General features: G+C 45.2%; 1 protein-coding gene across 3 annotated transcripts in view; it reads right to left on the bottom strand.

The window, feature by feature from the left end:
- Eefsec (eukaryotic elongation factor, selenocysteine-tRNA specific) overlaps positions 1-21407 on the bottom strand; it is a 197792-nt gene that overhangs the window by 109573 nt on the left and 66812 nt on the right. For 2 of the 3 annotated variants that reach the window (XM_051154874.1, XM_051154876.1), the window contains exon 2: positions 8482-8689. The exons of the other annotated variant lie outside the window; for it this stretch is intronic. In XM_051154874.1, the coding sequence (XP_051010831.1) occupies positions 8482-8689 (208 nt within the window). The remainder of the gene's footprint in view (positions 1-8481; positions 8690-21407) is intronic. 3 annotated transcript variants of the gene reach the window in all.

Consider the following 21407-nt stretch of genomic DNA (forward strand, 5'->3'; position numbering starts at 1 on the left):
TTTTAAAATTCTAACTTAAAACTTTATTAATGATTCCTATAAAATAGTTACTTGCTGTTTTAACTATATATATATATATATATATATATATATATAGTTTGTATCTTTTAAATTATGTATCTATCTTGAAATATGATAACATGAGACTATTCTCATGATACAACCAGAAATCCAAAATAAAAGGATTAAGCAAGTTCCCAATAATCACCACATAAGGGTTATATTGGTTTGGGGACTGAACACACTACAGGAGCAGGCTTTGTTACTCCTTTTAATCTGGCCACACAACATAGATTAGCTGCTTTACCCAGAGCTGGCTTTGAATCACTTCCCTTCACTCACTAGCTGTATGACCTAGAACAAGCTACCGAAGCCAGTCCAGCTTTAAGAGTTTCTTCTGTCCAAGTGGTAGGGAGGGGCGACATCCACATTGTGGGCTATGACAGAGGTGGGAATGGAAAGCCCCTAACAGCACAGTTCTCAGTACTAGGTACACTAGGAAGACCTGACGTCTCCCCTATACCCTACCCACACATCCAAGGAACCCAAGACAATGGGACTGACCATTTGTGGAAAACTGAAATTACTCACAAAGCAGGAAACATGCATGTTGCAAAATCAGATCTTGAAGAGGAGATGCCCCAAATTCCAAATACAGATGGACTTACATAGCCAAGATACCCTAAAGGCCAGACAGATGCCAGCAAAGAGGAGGAAGAGAAGGTGGAGTGCTATGAATGTGGCCACTCTTCTGTCACTTAGACACTGATTCTATTAAGTGATCATGAATACAAGTATTTTCAGTGAAAATATTATGCTTAGTGTATGAACGTATCATTTTTAAAATTATTTTCTGCTCTAAGGGAATTTTTAAAATTAACTAATGGCAGCTCAGTCTCTAGGGACAAAAAAACTTCTACTACTGAAGCTACAAAAATAAACACAAGAAAAACAAAACAAAGCCATTAGCGTCTAGCTGGATACTGTTACCTGCTGAAGGCACGACGCTTGGTTAAACTTGAGGTGCTGTAAAGACATGGCAGGGCTAAGCTGAGACACTTCCCTGAAACAGGGTTAGAGACAACTCAGTTTAACTTTCTCCAACAACTGTGCCAGTTGTGCCACATCTCGGACTCAGTTTGTCTACAGTGCAGTGTGAGTCACTCACTAAAAGTCACATGTCTTTTTCTTCCTCAAGACCCTTGGCCATTGCTATTACCTCACTCTCTGGTAGGAGTTCAAGAAGAGGTCACTGAAGGGAAGAGCCCTGGAAAGAACTCAGCACCAGCAGATTGCACTGCCCATCATAAGGAGCCTTTTAGAGTCCCTTTGGCCATGTCTGTCTCTCACCCAACCTTCACCTGCTGACCTCTTCTCAGGACCTGGCCTTCCTTCAGCTCCAGATTTTGCTTCTCTTTACAGAAAACTCTTCTGGCTTAAATAACCTTCTACCCAGCCATTTCCAAAAGCCCCGTTTCTGCTATTCACATGGCCCATGCCTGGTTCTTACAACTGTCTCCTTCCTTCTTAAGTGGGGGTCTGCTGAAACCCCATTTGTGTCAGGTTTTATGAATGGCACATAACTAAATCCAAGGATCCTGAAGCCATGGGCAAGCAAGAGGCTAGAGCCCTTGCCAAGGTTTCTACCTCTGTGTGACACTAAATAGAAATGGATGCTTTCTTCTGACTCCTATTTCTTGTCACATCACCAAAGTCTAGTCCTACATCTGTCCTTTATACCCTCAAGTGGCCCTCTACCTCCTCTGGCTCTCTCTCCTACAGGCTTCTCTCTAACTAACAAATAAAGGAAAGGGGGGTGGTGTAAACACTCCAGCCCTGCTCTGTATCCAGTACTAGGCATATGCTCACCAAAGAATCCCAAGGCAGGCCAGGCATGGTGGTACATGCTTTTAGTCCCAGCACAGGAGAGGCAGAGGCAGGAAGATCTCTGTGAGTTCGAGGCCAACCTGATCTACAAAGAGAGTTCAGGACAGCCAGAGATACACAGAGAAACCCTGTCTTGAAAATACAGAGAGAGAGAGAGAGAGAGAGAGAGAGAGAGAGAGAGAGAGAGAGAGAAGAGAGAAGAGAGAAGAGAAGAGAGAGAGAGAAGAAGAAGATAGAGAGAAGAGAGAAGAGAGAAGAGAGAAGAGAGAAGAGAGAAGAGAGAAGAGGGAGAAGGAGAGAGAGAGAGAAGAGAGAGGGAGAAGGAGAGAGGGAGAGGAGAGGAGAGAAGAGAAGAGAAGAAGAAGAGAAAAGAAGAGAAGAAAGAATATCCCAAGGTCCAGGAGCAGGGCTAGAGTCCTGAGATCAGAGAAGCCAGGGACTGCCCAGGGCTTACAGAAGCCTAGTGGACCATCAGGCCTTTAGGAACCAGAGTCCAGCATCCTCTACATAGGAAACAGGATGGAAGGAAGCTCTGTTCCAGGTGACAGAGCTCTGGAACTGGAACCCAGCACACCTACTCTGGCTCTGCTTCCAGGCTCAACTATAGGGACTGGTAGGATTTACCATAAAGTGTCTAGACACTCAGTGGTTTTTATACAGACCTTCCGGGCAATAAACACTACTAGGTGCCTAATCATTTTCACCTGGCTAAGACAGTTGTGCTGCTTTTAGGCCTCTGCACATGAGCCAGCCTAGCTCTTGGCCACAAAGAGAAGAATTGTTCGGGAATCCCTAGGCTGCTGTGAGGTTGCAGAACAAGGGCTCTAACCTGATGGCAGCCCTCAGCCCTGTCATGTAGTCATGGCTGACACCCACGAGCACTCAAGAGCATCTGCTAACCCACTTCCGTCTCCTCCAGCCTACCCACAGATATCATAGTGTTCACTGGCCCAGACACACTGACTGTGGGTCCAGACTGACCTTCACCAGCATAGAAACAGTCCCAAACAACAACAATAACACACACACACACACACACACACACACACACACACACACACACACACACACACACCATATATATGAATTTATAAGCAATGTACAAGAAATCTAAGAAAAAAGAATGGAAGTCAAGTTTGGGATAACAGACTTGAAAACGGCCACTATTTATCAAGTTTTGTTTTCTTAGCAGTCAAGCAAGTTGCAAAACTGACCTCTGGGGTAACTGTATGATCCAGCTAACTTAATGATCTTTGTTGGGGAATCCCTGGCACAGTGCCAAGATTCCCCATTACAGTTTCCCTGCTAAGGACCTGCTATGTGCAGGCTGCCAAGTGCTTCCCATAGAAAGGCTGTGAGGCTGAACTCACCAGCTCCCAATTCACAAAGAAACAGCACCTCAGGGAGGAAGTATTTCCCAAGAGCATGTGGCAATTAGCCAAAGCACCAGCATGATGCAGGCCCATAGAGTCCAGAGAGTCACAAATGAATCCCTGGAGACTGCTATTAAGTCCAATTCTAGGAAGGGTTTCAAGATCAGGGGAGCCTGGGGAATGTAAGCCTCTAAGCGGGCTATAACAGAAAGAGAGAAATATTAAAAGAATGAACTAGAGTCTGGAAGAAAGATGCATCAAGGGTGCTGTCAGATGATAAACACTTAGTAGAAAAATAAACAGAAAAGCCTAGAACACTGAACAGTGTCAATGTGGTGATAACAACCACCTCAAATTATGTCCATGTGGAAAAGACTGACAGGGATCCTCCGAGGAAGCATTTTAATTTGCTGCACTGGGGAGATTGCGAGTACATTTTTATCTTCTATTCTGATTTCTGTTAACATTGATAAATGTTTATGCAAGAGTAATTTTAAATGCTTTCAGAGATAAAGAAATCACAAAGAAAAACAATCAAAGAGTCTGACTACATGAAAATTAGAAACTTGAGATGTCAAAACAAAAGAAACTAAAATGGAAAGAAACAACTGCTGCAGCCTTGTTCCTAGCAAGTGTGATGGGTAAGGGGTTAGCAGCAGCACCCTCACTAATACCAGCACTCCTGAAAACCAAAAGAAAGGTCAAAACTCCAAGAGCAAAGGGACAAACGCGCATGCTCAAGTCACATAAAAGTCCAACTGCTTAATTCATTAGGAAAGTGTTGTTTCACCGGTAGTCACCTGCATACCAAAGCAAGAGTGAATTACATCTCCATCCTAAACTTTCAAACATATCTTATACTCACAGCCAAACTTGGCTGCAGATGCCCATGTAAAATGGTAGACCCCTTTTGTTCATGGCTTTTGCTTGCATGTTCTCACAGCTGAGACACTACCATGAAGGAGTAACTGTAGATGCAAGGTTTAATGTTGTGCAATGGTCCTCAATTTAGCTCCTCTATGTACAGAAAAGGGAAACTAAGCCCAGTAGACAGGGTGGGAACAGAGTGGTAGCTCCTTGAGAAGCTGCTATGTAAAACATTAATAAACACAGAAACTGAAATTTAAAATATGCCATGATTACAATCATATTTTAAAGGAGTTGAATTCACATAGCATTGACACACAAAAAGTAGCTGTTTCCATATTTTAGAGATTAGCAAACCCAAAGTAAAACTAAAAGTGATGTATTTGCAAAAACCTGTACAGAATTAAGCAGGGATAAATCTAGCTACAGGAAGGACCTGAACAATGAGAGCTATGAAACACTAAAGAAAGAAATTAAAGATCTGCACAAGTGGTTCTCAGCCTTCATAATGCTGCAACCCTTTAATACAGCTCCTCATGTTGTGGTGACCCTCCAACCATAAAACTATTTTATAACTGTAATTTTGCTACTGTTTATGAAATGTAATGTAAATATCGGATATGCAGGATACCTGATATGCAACCCTGATATGAAAGTTACCTTCAGGGGGGCTGGAGAGACAGCTCAGAGGTTAAGAGCACTGGCTGCTCTTCTAGCAGTCCTGAGTTCAATTCCCAGCAACTGCGTGGTGGCTCACAACCATCTATAATGTGATCTGATGCCTTCTTCTGGCCAGCAGGTGTACATGCAGATTAAACATTGTATACACAATAAACAAATCTTTAAAAAGAGAGAAAGTTGCCTTCAGATTCCTATCAGAATCCTAGCAGCCTTTTCAGAGACAGGAAAAAGCAGATCATCAAATTCATACAGAATTGCAGAGTTCTAACCAGCCAAAACAATTTCAAAAAGGGCCAGAGCTATGAGAACTCTGCTTCCTGACTCTGAAACTCACGGCAAAGCTAGCTGTCAAAGTGTTGAGGAACTCCCATACGCCTAGGCATACAGATCAGCGGGCTAGCGCTGCAGTGGTCTGAATGAGAGTGTCCCCACAGGCTCAGGTATTTTTGATAGTTGGTCCCTACTTGGTGCGGCAGTTTGGTGCAGCCTTGCTGGAGGAAGCATATCACTGGGGTGGACTTTGAGAATAAATGCCTTGTGCTATTTCCAATTTATATTCTCTGGCTGCTTCCTGCTTGTGCAACTTTCGGCTTCTGTCACCATTCCCCCCTACCATGGTGGAGTCTTCTTATCCCTCTGGGACAGTAAGCAGAAACAAACCCTTCCTTCTGTAAGCTGCCTTGGTCCTGGCGTTTTATCACAGCAACAGAAAAGTGACTAGCACAACAAGAGAAAGCTGAGAACTAAGTCTAGATGGCAGGCTAATTTTTTTTTTTAGCAAGATAAAGGAAAGAATACTCTTTCAATAAACGGTGCTGGGAAAAAAGGGAAAGCTACACGTAAAAGAAGGAAGCTGAATTCTTACCACACACCATTGCAAAAGATAGCCAAAAGGACCAGCAACCCAGACATAAGCTAGAAAACTACATCTAGGAAAAAACAAACAACAACAACAAAAACAAACACTAGGGAACACATTCATGACACAGGATTTGACAGCAGTCTCACAGCTATAACTCCATAACCACAGGCAATAGCAGCAACAAAAGGCAAATGAGATTTCACCAGGATTCCAAACTTCTGTATATTAAAGAAAGTAAAAAGCCTACAAGATGGAAGAAAATACTTTCAAATCATATCTCAGATAAGAGATTAATGCACAGACCTACAATTCAACAATGGAAAAACAACTCATCTTAAAGCTTGGCAAAGAATATGATCATCTATTTCTCAATGAAAATATAAAGGTGACTAAACAACATGCTCTCTACGAGCTACAATGAAATGCAAACTCTAACTGCAGTAAGGTGGCCCCTAACAGCAAAGATGAAGAAATAGAAACAGCCAGATGTGGTGGTTTGAACCTGTAATCTCAGCACTTGAGTGAATGGCAAGAGGTTTGCTGTAGTTGCAGGTCGGCCTGGGGTACACAGGGAGACCCCCATCTCAAGGAAAACAGCAAGTGTTGAGAGGCCTTCATGGACAGCTGCTGGGAATGTGAATGGGGCAGCTGCTATGGTGGGAGCTCAGCGGTGCCTCAGAAAGGACAGATAGGGACTACTGTACAAGCCAGTCCCTACTCCTAGATACCTGGGTCCAAAGCTCCAGAGAGACTGAAACCAGAGTTCACAGCATTCATTGTTCCAACAGCTGAGAGTAGCCAGCCACAGGCCCATCAGTGTGTGTGTGTGTGTTGGGGGGGGGGGGTGATAATCACATGACACAAACCTCGTCTGGTTCAGCTGTAACACACAGATCTTAAGCGCTCTATGAAACCCATCCATGCCTCCGGGCCAGGCACAGCAGAGACAGAGAGCAGAGAAGAAGCTGCATTGGGAGAACAGCGTGAGGAGAACAAGATAGTTACTGCCTGGGACTAGTTGAAAGGCCTGATGGACATACACTTGCTAAATGCATCTGATGTCACTGGATTATTCACTTACAAATGGTTAAATGATAGTTGTGTATAGTTTACCACAATTTAAAAACCAAAACAACAACAAGAAAACAAAAGAACCTGGAAGAGAGAAGGTGTCACAGCCCTGTGATCCCAGCACTGTGGAGGCTGAGGCAGGAGGATTTAGAGTCTGCGTTCAGCCTGGACTACACAGATACTCCATCTCTTCAGAACACGGCGTGTGGGAACAATGCTATACATCTTAAGAGATAGGAAAGCGCAAGCCCAACTGTCAGCAGCTGCTATTTTAAGAAAAAAAAAGAAACTTTAGATAGTCCTTCCCTTCAACTGCCTTTCTGTATTTTCAAAGTCTTCTATCAAAAGTAAAAGTTCAAGTAGAGAAAAACAAATTTTGTCCTAAGCATTGTCTAGGTTTTGACCATGCTGGGGTCCACTATTCCACATTTTCCTTCCTGCAATCGAGATCTTCTCACATCTAGTTAACAAGGACAGCAAAGGGAGGGAAATGACACTGCAAATGATGCAGAAGAGTTCTCAAAAACTCAGCCTGGGCTTGGCACCCCAGGACTCCACCCACAAGCAACAACCCTGCCCTCTGCTGCCTGGCCTCTGGGTATGGGGGGAGAGGAAGGGCTCAGACACCCCTCTGATGTCAATTTCCACTGGTAATATGGTAAAGTTCATACTTTGACCTCCAGCCAATACACTACAAACAGGAAGGAAGATTTAAAAGCAAGTGAGACTCTCCCATCCCTGTGATTGGCCAGAGCTGCAAGTATTTCACAAGTGCCCTCGGACTCCTGAAGGCCCCGACCATGAAGCAAGTGAGCTGATGTTGTTGGGGTTTATGCAAGTCTCCAAAAAATGTGCTCTCCCCTTTCTGACAAGTAAATAAAATGGCAGGGAGATCAAATAACTCACTAAAAAGAAGATATAATTTTTTATCTTCCTTTTTACAGTCTCATATCCACTTCCGTTAGGAATAACGAAGCCTGAATTCTTATGCAACACTTATCTAAATGTGTCGATTTTATCAGATTGATGAATTTTGCTAACAAAAGGCAGTGCAAGGAAATCTTTTATGACATATATGGCCCATTCACAGGGCTGAAGCTTTAATTTAACCAACTTGAGCATTCTGAGGGAGAGCTGCAGGTGTTGGATTGGAAAAAAATCATAAATGGGAAGGCATATCAATCTTTATGACAGGGAAACAAAAACACTCTCTACTTGCTTGCCCTCCACAGGCTGGAGAAGGAGAGGCGCGGGGAGAGGATATTGTCTCAGCAGCATAGCAGAGAGGAGGCAGCCCTGTCTCCCAGTGACGGCCCCTCAGAACTGACCAAAAGAGATAGCCAGAGAAGGAAAGAGAGCCATCGAACAATAAGGCACGCCAGCCCTGCGTGCTCAACAAGGTCATTAACTCCTTTCCTTGGCCACATCAGAATCAGTAAGTTCTGTGTCACCCAAGCAACCAGGTGGCTTATAGTCCCATGGTCTCACAAGTGGCAGGATGCAGACTGCTCACCAGAGACCAGCCTCCACCTGTGCTTCTCCCACAAGTGGGGCACCCATTTCCTTATTATGTTCCAGTGCTTTCTGCAATAATAACAGCATGTTAGGTTTGAGTCAGCTCAGTACAGCAGCAGTTGTGTGACTAGGCAGAGCCCCCTCACCAGGACGTGAGGCTGACCTGCCTGCCCAGACTGTTAAACGAGAAGCCACCTTGCACATGAACTTCATTAGCAAACCTACTTGGTGTTCTCAAGAGTCTTCTGCATTTTCTTGGTCATTTTGTCAATTGCTGTCTGTCTCTTCCCTTCTGCTATCAGGTCTATTTTGTTCAGCACCACAACCAGCTTCTGGCAGGCGATCTGGCCAATCACAAGGCACTCTGCGGACTGTGTCTGCATTCCCTTGGTCACATCAATCACGAGCATCATCAGATCAATGATCTGGGCACCTGAGGCAATAAAAGGTAAGGTTAGGAGAAGAGTTGGGTTAGTGCGCCTCCCAGGAAGTCAGCATCCCAGTCTCAGCAAAACACTGCAATAGTGGGCAGACTGGGAGGAATGGTTGATACTTCCTGGCCAGTCCAAGTGAGTATACAGACTGGTATACCCTCATCAAGCCAAAAGAGCACCAGGAGAGGTGAGGAAGCTGTGGGTCTTCTCAGGGCCCCATGGCTGCCGACAGCAGGGGTGAGACTAGGTACAGAATACCTGGCTCCAGAGCCCCCACCTCTTCATTGTACCACTGCCCTCATTTTCATTTCACTCAACAAGGGCAGATGTTGAACAGGAAAGGCTCGAATACCTAGCTACCTGCCCTTACTAAGAAAGACCACAAGGCTAAAAAATATGTGCGGAGGGGTAAGAGGTTCAGAACACTTCTCCCCACAATACTGGGTTGCCCACAATTGCCTCCAAGCCTGATGCTCACCATCTACTAACTTTGGTTCTATGCTGTTGATGGCGCTTCTGCTCTTTCTAGAAGGTTGGAGCACACAGAACTGTTGTACGCACAGCTGGCTGTGTATACATGTACAGCATGCCTAAGCTGGGCAATAGCAGGTGCTTGTACGACAGAGTAGGCAGTGAAGGGCAAGTGCCAGCTACTGTGTTAGAAGCACAGGTGTTAAGAAGCTGAGTAGCCATGCCCTTGGTAAGAGGACTTGGAGATATTTTAATAATTTAGAAGGGGGAAAAAAAAGGTGTAAGTTAGGGAAAGCAGGAAAACAGACACACTGCTCTCTGAAATGAATGGTAATTAACATCTTCAGTTTATAAGACCTCCTCGTAAGGCCTTTTCAGGACCACACTATCTATGATCACAAGCAAGTCTGAAGAAGCTTGCTCTGAAAGTGAGCCTGGGGCTGAGAGATGACTCAGAGGTTAAGAGCACTGTCTGCTCTTCCAGAGGTCCTGAGTTCAATTCCCAGCAACCACATGGTGGCTCATAACCATCTAGAATGAGATCTGATGCCCTCTTCTGGCGGGCAGGCAGGCACACATGCAAGCACAACACTGTATACATAATAAATAAATACATAAATTATTTTTAAAAGAAAAAAGAAAAAGAAAGTGAGCCTGATAACCCCACATACTGCTAGGGAGACCAGGAAAAGGCCTCTGTCCTGGGTTACCACACCAACAATGTGTGCTAAAGTAGCATGCTTAATCCTCATTACCCTGTTTCAGACGCAGAAAGGCTCAACACACGGCAGTACATGTTCTAGGTCACACAGCCACCTGGCACCAAAGGGAACTGCTAAAGTACTTGGCTTGCTGCTCTCAGAGGCCTCCTAGTCAGTGTTAGCTAAAGCCTTGGCCCCAAGGAGCAGCAATGTGCTGAGTGTATGCAGGGCTGACATGGCCCAGATGCCCTCTCCTTTGCCAGCTTCTTCTTCTATCTTGCCTGGTCAGGCAGGGATACAATGCAGCTAGAAGGACAGGTGCACACAGCAGCAGCAACAGTGGCATGTCCTTGTTTAAACCCTTGGTTGGTAGTGCCCCAGATCCCACCTATAGCTGTGAGGGGGCACTGCTTCTCCCATGTCTATGAACAGAATCTATTTCCATGAGCCAACAGATTTCCACAGAATGGAGGCAACAGGCCCCACTATACAATGGATACCAACTTGCCTCTGGTAGCCATCCCCATTTCCACTCTAGCCAGCTGTTCTCTAGGGACGCTGCCTCAGAGTGGCCTTCTACAACCCATCCTCTAGTACAGCAGTTCTGTGTGCTCCAACCTCCTAAAAAGAGCAGAAGCTCCATCAACAGAGCGTAGGACCAAAAGAACTTGCTAAAAACACCTAACTGATTCATGCTGCTGGAGACCTTTAGATTGGAAGGAAAACATCATGGAGCTAGGTGCCAAAATGTATATAATTGGGGCTGGAGAGAGAGATTGCCCAGCAGTTAAGAATACTGGCTGCCTTTCTGAGGACGAGTTTGATTCCCAGCAACCAAATGGTAGCTCACAACTGTCTATGACTCTAGTTCCATGGGATCCGATGGCCTCTTCTGGCTTCAATGGCACTATACTCATAATGTACACAAAACAGCAATATTCGTAAAAGAAAACGTAGACTTTTTGCCCCAGCCAGGCTCATAAACACATAGGACACACTTCCAGCACATCTACTGTTACTTAAGTTGGATGGCATGTAAGAGTCATCAGTAGGAAGCAAGCTTAAAATAGATAGTTATGACATGAGATAGAACAGTGCATGGCCACGGAAAAGAATAAAGGGCCCTTTTACTACTTTAGAATAGCCTGCCATGGGGAAAAGAGCACAGGGCAGAGCAAGGTGTGTTGTAACCATGTATAAAACTGGGCATGTTCCTGCATGTGCACTGCAGAGGAGTGAGCATTTGCCTCTACACACATGGAATATCTGAGGGAATATAAAAACAAAACAGAACAAAGAGTGGTAAGAATGAGCCCCCTGCCACCCACCCACTCACCCACCACACCCACCCACCCACCCACCACACCCACCTACACCTACACACAGTACTCCTTTCCATTTCAAATGGGAGTGAAAGGAATTCATTAAATCTAGTACTATTTTAAGCACTTAAATCAAAGAATTAAACACACAGACCTGGCAGAGTTGCTTTCCTATTAAAAGATTCATTGCCCTCCAAACACACAAACTCATAAATGCAGTCTTTTTTCTTTTTAACCAGTGGTAGTTTTACCATGGCCTGCTGCCACAGGCTACACAAACCTTGCCCCTTGTCTTCCATGAGATAAGTCTGAGCCCATCCCACCAATATGAAGCACCTAGCCATCTACAAATGTTCCCCCACGTAGTAAGCCTTGTTCCAGGGGTTGGCTCTGCATCCACTAGAGGAGCTAAGGTCTGTAGACAAACCATGAAGAGGACATAGGTCATGGCCTGGGCACCTGTCGCACAGACTCAGAGCAGAACACTCGTGCAGGGCTAATTCCAACTGTCCAGGTTCTCTCAGAATGTCAGCCGCACCAAGGACTTCATAGAGGAAGAACACAGGACTCTGGAGGCACAGGATGAGTGTCTGTGTTATACAGTGACTGTTACCGGAGCACAGATCTGAACACCTATACCTGAGCTCTCACTCACTATGCTGCATAGCCTGTCTATCCCCATGGGAACCTGAAAGGGCCAACAAATTCCTGTCCTTAGCTCCCACCCAGGCTCCATTTGAGAGTTTGATGTTCACCTGTACTTGCTGGGCCTTTGTTATACTCTGCCCAGTATACTTACCCCAGACTTACTGACTGTGGTCCTAGTCCACCTCACCCCAGCCTGCATTCTCCCCTGACGCTTGGTCTTTCATTCTTTATGTAAAGCACAAGACCCAGCTTGGGCACAGTTTAATAAGCCTCTGTTGGGATGACCTCAGCAATGTTAGCTTCCCCACCTCCTCCACTCTGTTGACCAGGAATCTGTTCTTTTTCTCAAAATCCAATTTCCTATTAGTATATACAGCTATCCAAAGAGCCTCGCTTGCCTGGCTGCTGGAGAGGCCAGCTCATTAGCTCCACAGAGCAGGCTCTCCCTAATGCTGGAATCATGGGATGACCGAAACTGACCACCATACCCAGGTGCTCGGTGCAGCCAGGACCCAAGCACCAGGAGCCAGCAAGGCTTCATCTGCAGTCTTATATGGCAGCCACAAGTGGCCTTTGTTACAGCAAGCACACAGCTCTCTTCCAGGAGATCGTCTGCAGCATGGCCAGCACTGGGAACTTCTAAGGATAGCAGAGGTCAAGGCCACTTGACTGTCAAACTGAGAACAAGGGCACTGCTGGAAACCGGGGTCAGTTCCAAGCAAATGCCTACTGTCCAGCAGCCGCTCCTAGTTCCTCCTGTTTCTTCACCAGACATTTGATCAGGCAGCAGGAAGTGATACAACTGGCATGTCTTGCCTTTTCAAACTCCCTAGTATGTTCATGGAATGAATCAGACAGTGTCCTTCCCAATTCCCATGAACCCAGGGTAAAAAATCAGCCTGAGACTAGAGGGACAGAGTGAGTGAGTGGGTGGAAAATAAGACAAAAACCCAAGGCTTACAAGGGGCCCTCTATACTTAGCCATCTATCAGGGCTTTTCATCAGCCATCCCGACCACAGAACCCTTGAAAGGTTTGCAGAGCTATTATGACAGGGTTAAAGTTTCTCCCTACTTTAAAAAATTACAATCTTCAATTCTGTAGATTACATATCTTAATCATTTCAAAAATAAAAATAACGAAAAACTTACAAAGGTCAGCATTTAACAAAGTCTGAGTTATCTGTAAGATGTCATTTTCTTTCTGGGATTGAAGGAAAAAACTGTTCAGAAAACAAGTTTTGGCCTGAAAAATGACATTAAAAACTTTACACATATTTTAGCACCTGTAAAATCACATTCTTTTTTAAAAAATAAAAAAGAGCAGGCATTCTAAGAAGAAAAAATAATATTAAATTTAAAATAATAAAAAAATTTGTTTTCAGCTGTTGACTTTTTAGGTACCCAGTTATGGTGGAAACATACTGTTGTCATCTGTGATGCTATGGTGATAACTTATCCTATTTTTTAAAAAGATTTTTTTTTTATTATTTTTAACTATGAGTAGATGTGTGCATGTGTGCGCGGATGCATGTGTCTACATATGCACAGTGAGTGCAGGCGACTTGCAGAGGCCACAGGCATCTGACTCTCTGAAGTTGCAGTTATAGATGGTTATGGGCTGCCTGATGTGGGTGCTGGGAACCAGTGTCAAGCTCTCCTCTCTATAGGAAAGAAATGATGACAGCATTTACATTAGGATGGTACCTGGCCACAGCAACCCTCCAGGATGTCTGCAGCCATTACTGTTTCTATTTTTACAGCTGTTACCTATGTTATTGTGGAGGTCTATGCTCCTCTTGGTTTAGCTGCAGTCCAACCTGAGATAAACATGAACTAAGATGACAAAAGAAGTTTGACAACCTTGTCCACTAACATCTCTTCATCAGAATACCTCACTTCATGCCAGCAAGATCTCAGTCCAAACCAAAAACCCTTCGTGTCCATGGGCAGTGCACGCACACAGATGCTCAGAATAGAGGCAGTGTCTGGAAGGCATGCCTAGATGAGGCTCCTGGCAGGCAAAGGGTGTCCCATCATCACTGTACTGTATTAATTATACTAACTGCCTCTCTATTTTATGGTAAGTAAGATTATGGCTCTGACAGTCGGGCATGCTGTGGTGGCGCATGCCTGTAATCCCAGCACTCAGGGAGGCAGAGGCAGGCAGATCTTTGTCAGTTTGGGGCCAGCCTTGTCTATAAAGCGAGTCTAAGACAGCGAAGGCTACACAAAGAAACCCTGCCTGGAGAAAAAAGAAAAGATTATGGCTCTGGCAAATTAGATAGCTTCCCACAAACCACCTTGCCAACAGGTAGAAGCCAACATTAGTAAGATGTCAACACAGGTCACAACTGTCTCTACACTGATTCATATTCTCATTCTCTCTCTCTCTCTCTCTCTCTCTCTCTCTCTCTCTCTCTCTCTCTCTCTGTCTCTGTGTATGTACAGTTGTGTGTGGAGATATCATATCGTGGCCATTTGGCTTTGCTAAGGAGAATCTAATGGGGTGTGTAATGGCTGGTGCATTTCTGTTTTTCTCTCTCTCAATAGCTTCCCTGACCCAGGACAAGCCTGGATGGTACTAGACTACTGTGACTCCCTGGTGTTCCTGTGTAGTTCACATATACCCACAAGCCCATGCTCCCTACATCAATGCAGCATGGGAGGAATGCTACCACCACTTCCTAGCAGTACATGAAGTGTCCCCTCACCAGTCATCTGGCGTTAGTGACAGCCCGAGGCACTGTTTATTCCACTGGGATGGGAATCCTTATTGTGCCAACTAGCCTGCAAAGGTGGGATCTCATAAATACTTGGGCCAAATGCTGAGTGAAGAGCCTTGTGGAAGAGGCTGAACATCTGCTCACATCACCAAGAACTCTAGGTGCAAGCAGCAACAAGGCCTTCTGCTGTAGAGGTAGAAGATGAAGTGGACCAAGTGCTCCAGAAGGACAAGTGCAGGTGTCCATGCCCAGAGTACCAGGTGGAGGTGGAGCCAGCTCAGGCCCAGAGGGGTCTGTGGGCTGCTCAGTGACCCAGAAGCCCAGAAGCAGCAGCCACTACTAGAAGAAAACAGAGGAACAAAGCCTGGGTTTGGAACAGGAGTCAATTGGCCTGCACAGTGTTGTGAGGTGTGAATGCATGGCCAACACCAACCATTCAACAAGTCCACATAAAATCTGTACAAATTACCAGATGTGCTAAGATTGGGCTTGCATCCAACATAGCCAAGGAGAAGATCCCTGAGAAGAGAGATGAAGTCTCAATTACACCCTATTCTTAACCATTCTAGTCAGCGCCTGCCCTGGATTTACACCAGTGTTGGCGCCTATCATGTTTGAACTTGTGACTTCGCAGTTAGCCCTGATCTTCACTTCAGCCCTGTGTGGTAGATAGAGGCTCTTCCACTTTCCTAAAGACAAGCCTGAAGACCAGCTTGCACAAGCAACACTCAAAGAAACACTAGAGCCAAGTGCTGTCTGACTTCACTTTTTTTTTTTTTTTTTTTTTTTTCCTTTTCCTATTGCCAGCTGCCTGTTGGCTGGAGTCCCACATTCCTGAGTCCTCTGGGAACCTGGAGGCATCCCGAAGAGCAGGTGAGCAAGGCCCTGCAGGTGGCCAAGGAAGGAGAGCAGACTCAAGTGAAGGCAATCTGCCAATGTCTCCTGGGACACACGTGCCATCTGAGACCACTGTATTCATCACCACCTCAGGACACTCGAAGAAAAACAATGCCAGCCATGTCTGCAGAGGAGGGACAGGAGGAACAACAAAGGGAGGCCATGTAAGAGATCAAGGGACATTTCCAACAGGATGGACAAGAAAGCAGAAAATAGAGGAGTTGGATTCTGGCCAAGAACAAAATATGCCAAAACACTAGAAAGGCTGACTATTGGCTGAAAGCTTCAGAGTTGAGGGCATGCACAGGATGCCTACTTTTGTAGGCTGAGAAGCCATGGGTGAAAAGCTGTCCTTCTCCAAGCTTCTTCTCTATGAATCAAGATAACGTCACAACTGGACCTAGGGAAAACAGACAGCATCTTGGCAAAAATAAAATTGAATCTTCATTTTACAACTTATACCACGATTCCAAATTAATCAAAGTTTCAAGCATAAGGGTAGGCAAGATGACGCAATGGATAATGGCACTGGCCACCAAGACAATTCCCAGGACCCACACGGTGGGAAGAAAAGAATCAACTTCTGCAGGGTGTTCTCTGACCACATGCATCATAACACGTGTGTGTGTGTGTGTGTGTGTGTGAGGGGGGGGAATATATAAATGTGCAGTTTCCTCATCCCTAAATGGGGTGAGTCAGTGCCAAGTACTGTTAATCTGTTAGGTTCTGGCCTAGCGTGAGAGCTTGGCACACCTGCACAGCCAAAGCAACAGGATTCCAACCCATTATGATCAGTGATGTAAAGTAAAAATCAAACACATAATGCAGCAAGTTCCAAGTGGGCAAAGACACAGGAGAGGCAGGCTCAGAACTACGTTGGGACAAGTGGCTTGGGGACACAGCAGGACAGTGTAAGGAACTTGCCCACTACCCATTTGAGCAAAGACATAAGAAAGGAAGTTGGTGGGTTTGAGGATAAGGTGAGGTGAGATTGAGCAGGAGAGCAAATAAACACCAGACAGCCCACACATTAAAAAACAAAACAAAACAAAAACCCCAGACCCACCAGGGGAAAAAAACAATAAAACCACATTCAAGTCCTGTGCTTCACCTTTTGGATTAATGATGTGATACTGAGCATGGCTAAAGAACCTAAGATAGAATTAACAGTATCTGGCACTGAGTCATCCCATTTAGGGATGAGGAAACTGCACTACTGACCAAAAACTGAAGGGCAGGGAGGGTTCCAGGCAGAGATATACACATGTCTACTCAGCCTCAATAACAACCCAAAGTAAGATTCCAAAGTTCCCCTAGGGAACCAATGAGTTTATTGACTTTACTTAGAGAGCAGAGGTGAAGAGTTTACTGGCTGAAGTGTGGGTGACCCCAAAGTAGCTGCACTGAAAAGTTGTCACCCAGTGTTGATGACAGCTTCTCTATCGCCACATAGGTGGAACCCCCTTCAGTTAACCTCTCCCAGCCTATAGACTAGCAACTGACTCCAAGACCTCAACACATATCCTAGGGAGAGAACTGTATTCAAACAGCTGGGAAAACCAGCTGGAATCTCAGGTGAGGGTCCAACTAACCCTCCCCACCTCTTCTTTCGTGAGTCAATAAGCCCTGATGGATGCTTGCAGCAACACAGCTGGTCTTCAATTTACAACACAGACATTTCTATACTTTATTTTGAGCCATATGCATGTGGTCCTGACTTAAAAAACAGAAACAAAAACTTTTAGAGTATCATTGTATCATTGTAAGGCCAGTATTAGCCCGGCATGGTAGCCTATCCTTTGACCCCAGCACTCAAGGAGGCAGAGGCAGGCATGGTGCTGTGATTTCGAGGCCAGCCTGGTCTACAAAGCAAGGACAGCCAAGGCTGCACAGAGAAATCTTGTCTAGAAAAAAAGAAAATATAAAAACAAAAACAAAAAGGGTCAGGATTAGTTACCCTAAATAAAGGGTTTTTTGTGGGGTGGTGTTTTTTTTAAGGGAGGAAGGAGGGTTAGGGATTTTAAAAAGAGTCTTAGTTTAGGCTGGCCTAGAACTTACTCTGTAAGTGAGGCTGGCCTGGAACTCCTAAACTTCCCACCTTTTCCCCCTAAATGTTAGGGGGGTTTTCCCCCTTCAAGACAAGGTTTCTCTGTGTAGCCTTGGCTGTCCAGACTTTGTAGATCAGGCTGGCCTCAAACTCACAGAGATCTGCCTGCCTCTGCCTCCCTGAGTGCTGGGATTACAGGCGTGTACTACCGTGCCCACTAATGTTAGTTTTTTTAAAAAAACAATCCTCCTGCCTTGGCCTCACAGGGGCTATAAAAGTATGCCACACAGTATGCCACTAAGCCCAGGCAACAGGGTTTTCCCCTTCTCAAAAGGAAGCACAATAAAAATAAAACGTATTAAAATCTAACCAGGCACAGTTGCTGCCAGCAGCTCAGCACTGAGAGATGCAATAAAGAGGTCCCTGCACCAGCCACAGATCTCCCCAAGAAAATGAAAGGATTTCAAGAGCGATGCAACAGAAGAGCCCATCTGTGCAGAGTCACCCTGACACAGTATGAGAGGCACCATCCTTAAGGGAATGGCTCTGATGCTACATGAAGGGGCAAGGATGAAGCATACTGTCAGCTATAAAGATATGCTTCTAAAGTCAGGGCCCTCTGCAAGGCCAGTGGACACCTCAGACTGACCTCAGTGGCCACGAAGCTCCCTAGTCTAAGTCTTGGAGCAACAGAACCACACAAAGGCATGAGGAAAAGGTCAAAGTTCACTGCAGGGTGACAAGGTGTGATAGCTATGGCTAGTTTTACATCAACTTGTCACAAACTATAGTCATCTGAAAGAAGGGCGCCTCATTTGAGAAAATGTCTCCGTAAGATCTAGGTGTAGGCAAACAAGCCTGGAGTGCATTTTCTGAATTAGTGATCAATGGTGGAGGGCCCAGCCCTTGTGGGTGGTGTCCCCCTGGGCTGGTGGTCCTGGGTTCTATAAGAAAGCAGGCTGAGCAAGCCATAGGGAGCAAGCCAGTAAGAAGCACTTCTCTATCAGCTCCCGCCTCCAGGTCTCTGCTCCGCTGAGTTTCTGCCTTGGCTTCCCTCAATGGACTGTGACTCAGGATATATAAGGCAAATATTTCTCACTCTTACCCCCATTTGCCTTAGATCTTGGTGTTTTATCATGGCAATAGACACAACGGTTCTTTTTACTATTCTTGTAACCTTTTAACAAATACAAATTATTTCAAAGTGAAAGTTTAAAAATGGTAAATAAAATAAAAGAGATGGCCATAGTCAAAGAGTCAGGGACAGGAGGAGAAAGAACATTTACTGAGTGCATAAGAGAAACATCCAGAGCAGGTCATTTCCACCTCGCACAGCTCAGGAAGAAGAGCCTGCCACACACATACCTCACAGGTAAGAAAGCCATGGCTTGGCAAGATCTGAAATGTCATGCCCAGGCACATAGCTAGCAGATGAGACAGGAACCCAAAGTGTGTCAGGCAGTGCCTGGGCTAGAGCCTGGAGTCTGTGAACAAGAGAGCAGAAGGACTGGAAATCTCAGAGTCTCCAAGTCAGAGGCTATGGTCAGTTGGTCCCCAGTGGACTGAAAACTGCGAGAGACATATCCTTTCCAGAAGCATGAAGGCCTCAGTCCCATCTGAAGGAAAGTGCCTCTGCCAGAACACGGTGAATGTGTGGGCCACCAAAGGCAGCATTAAAAAGGGGTTTCAGGGTGTGGTGGCGCACTCCTTTATCCCAGAGGCAGGCAGATCTCTGTGAGTTCAAGGCCAGCCTGGTCTTTAAATCAAGTCCAGGACAGCCAGGGCTATACAGAGAAACCCTGTCTAGAAAAAAAAAAAAGGGGGCAGGGGGTTGCCTTCACACATATTATTCTGCTTGAGCAATCAGGCATCAACTAAACTAGGGTGGCCCCACCTATGCACTCTTTGTGATTTCTCAGGGATATCCTCTCTTCTGCTATTTGCATATTGGTGTGTTTTAAATGAAATTTTTTTGTTTTGTTTTGTTTTGTTTTTGTTTTTTTTTAATAAGGCCTCACTCTGTATGTGGCCTAGGCTGGTTTTGAACTCCTGGACTACAGAAAGCCTCCTGCTTTAGCCTCCAGAGCAGCAAAGATAATGTCACTTTGCCCAGCTTGAGAGTTTTTTTTTAATGTTTTAAAAATTCCATGTAGGTTAAAAAGAACTCTAATATAATAGTAAGCATAACAGCATATAATTTGAAAATAACTAATAAAACAAGATTTAAAACAACAGGAAACACTGTTAAAAGCTAACTAGATGGTATCAACAGGGTCAGACTGAGGGACCTAACTAAGGGGCTGGATGGGAACATCTTATGACCTTTAGCCCCCAGAAGCCAGCAGACTGTCAGTACTAGCCTCACCTTGGTCCACCTCCTCCCACTAGGACTTGAGAGGCTCTAAAAATGGCATAAGCTGCCCTTTCCGGAGAGTAGGGGCACAGTCAGGGTCTGCACACAGAGGAGAGGCTCCCTGGCCGAAAGTGGTGACGCCATGAACCTTCCGGATGCAGGAGGGTTCACAGGGCCTGGCTCTTGACCCAGCAGGGGAGCCTGGCTGCTTGCTTCCTGAAGCTACTGTGTCACAGTCTATCTGGAGTAATCTTTTCAGCTGACTTTGTACAACAGTGCAGCCCCTGTTCAAGAGCACCAAGAAGGAGCAGAAAATGGAATTTGAAATGTAGAAATAAAATAATTGTGGGCCACGAGCTATAATTTGATTTCATGCTTTACAAGGAAATGAAAGAAGGCTTCCTTAAAAGTACGGGTTCTGCTCCCCCACCCTCCCCCTCCCCCATTTTAGCCATTTTAGGATTTCCTCTAGCACCGAAGAGAAAATAGGATTGTGGAAAATGTTCAGTTCTCAAGTGTCACCAGCACTCAGGGCAAGCTCAATGTTAATGTGAACTTCCCATTCTGGGTAAGAGGAAATTCTTCAATTAATAAACCGGGTGTGCGGAGGCCAGTCTTTAAGGTTTAATCAATTTCATCTGTACTTAGGATAAAAAGACTGACTATTCTACTTTTCCCCCCTAGTTTTCCTTCTTTTAAAAAAATAATAAAATGAATGTTTTATTTTAGATTCTTTGAGGTTCATATCTCCTGTTTCAGGAAATATTGTCTATTTCATGCAGCGAGTATAAAAACTCCCCCACCACACTTTTTACTTCTGCTAAGAATCTGTATTCAAAAATAACTAAGTTATCCTCTGCCTTCATATACTATAACAGCTTGGGAGATGATATGAGTTCTACAGACTTTTGGCAGACACCTTGAGGGGCTGGGAGAGGAAGGGGAACACAGATGAATCACCAAATATGGATACAGAACTTGTGGACAACCAGTGAGAGGGGATGTGAGAATGCAGCTATGAAGGGTGCCCATACCAGTAGCTGTAGCAAACTTCACATGGTGATGTCTGGGGGCTCTAAACGCAGACGCAGTGCGCTGTGGCTCTGGGTTAGAGTGGGCGCAGAGTAGCATGCAGTATCAGATGAAGCCTGGGCACGTTCCTGGCACTAATGAATAGACAGGCTTACTGACCAACCAGGACCCAGTATGTATTACAGTGACAAGGAATTTCTGAATGTTTTGATCCCTCACCACAGGCCACTCTGTCTACCTGGGGTCATAAGCAAGAGCTACGGGAAGGCCACACAGTGGAGGGTGAAAATCCCACCCAACATGTGGGCTCCTGTCTGAAGTCTGCAATGCTGCCCAACTGGTGATCCTTCACAAGATGCCTTGCTCTCTGGCAGCCATCCATCTGACCAGCACAGCAAAGCCACTCGTAATCAGTTTGTGATGCACTCAGTACAGCATGTGGCTTGGGAGAGCATCTTATCCCTCGGAACAGAAGGCCCAGAGCTACTGTTAACAAGACACCTGGAAAAGTACCCCTCTCTA

The sequence above is a fragment of the Acomys russatus genome, chromosome 13 (genome assembly GCF_903995435.1).
Source record: "Acomys russatus chromosome 13, mAcoRus1.1, whole genome shotgun sequence".
Lineage (NCBI taxonomy): Eukaryota > Metazoa > Chordata > Mammalia > Rodentia > Muridae > Acomys > Acomys russatus.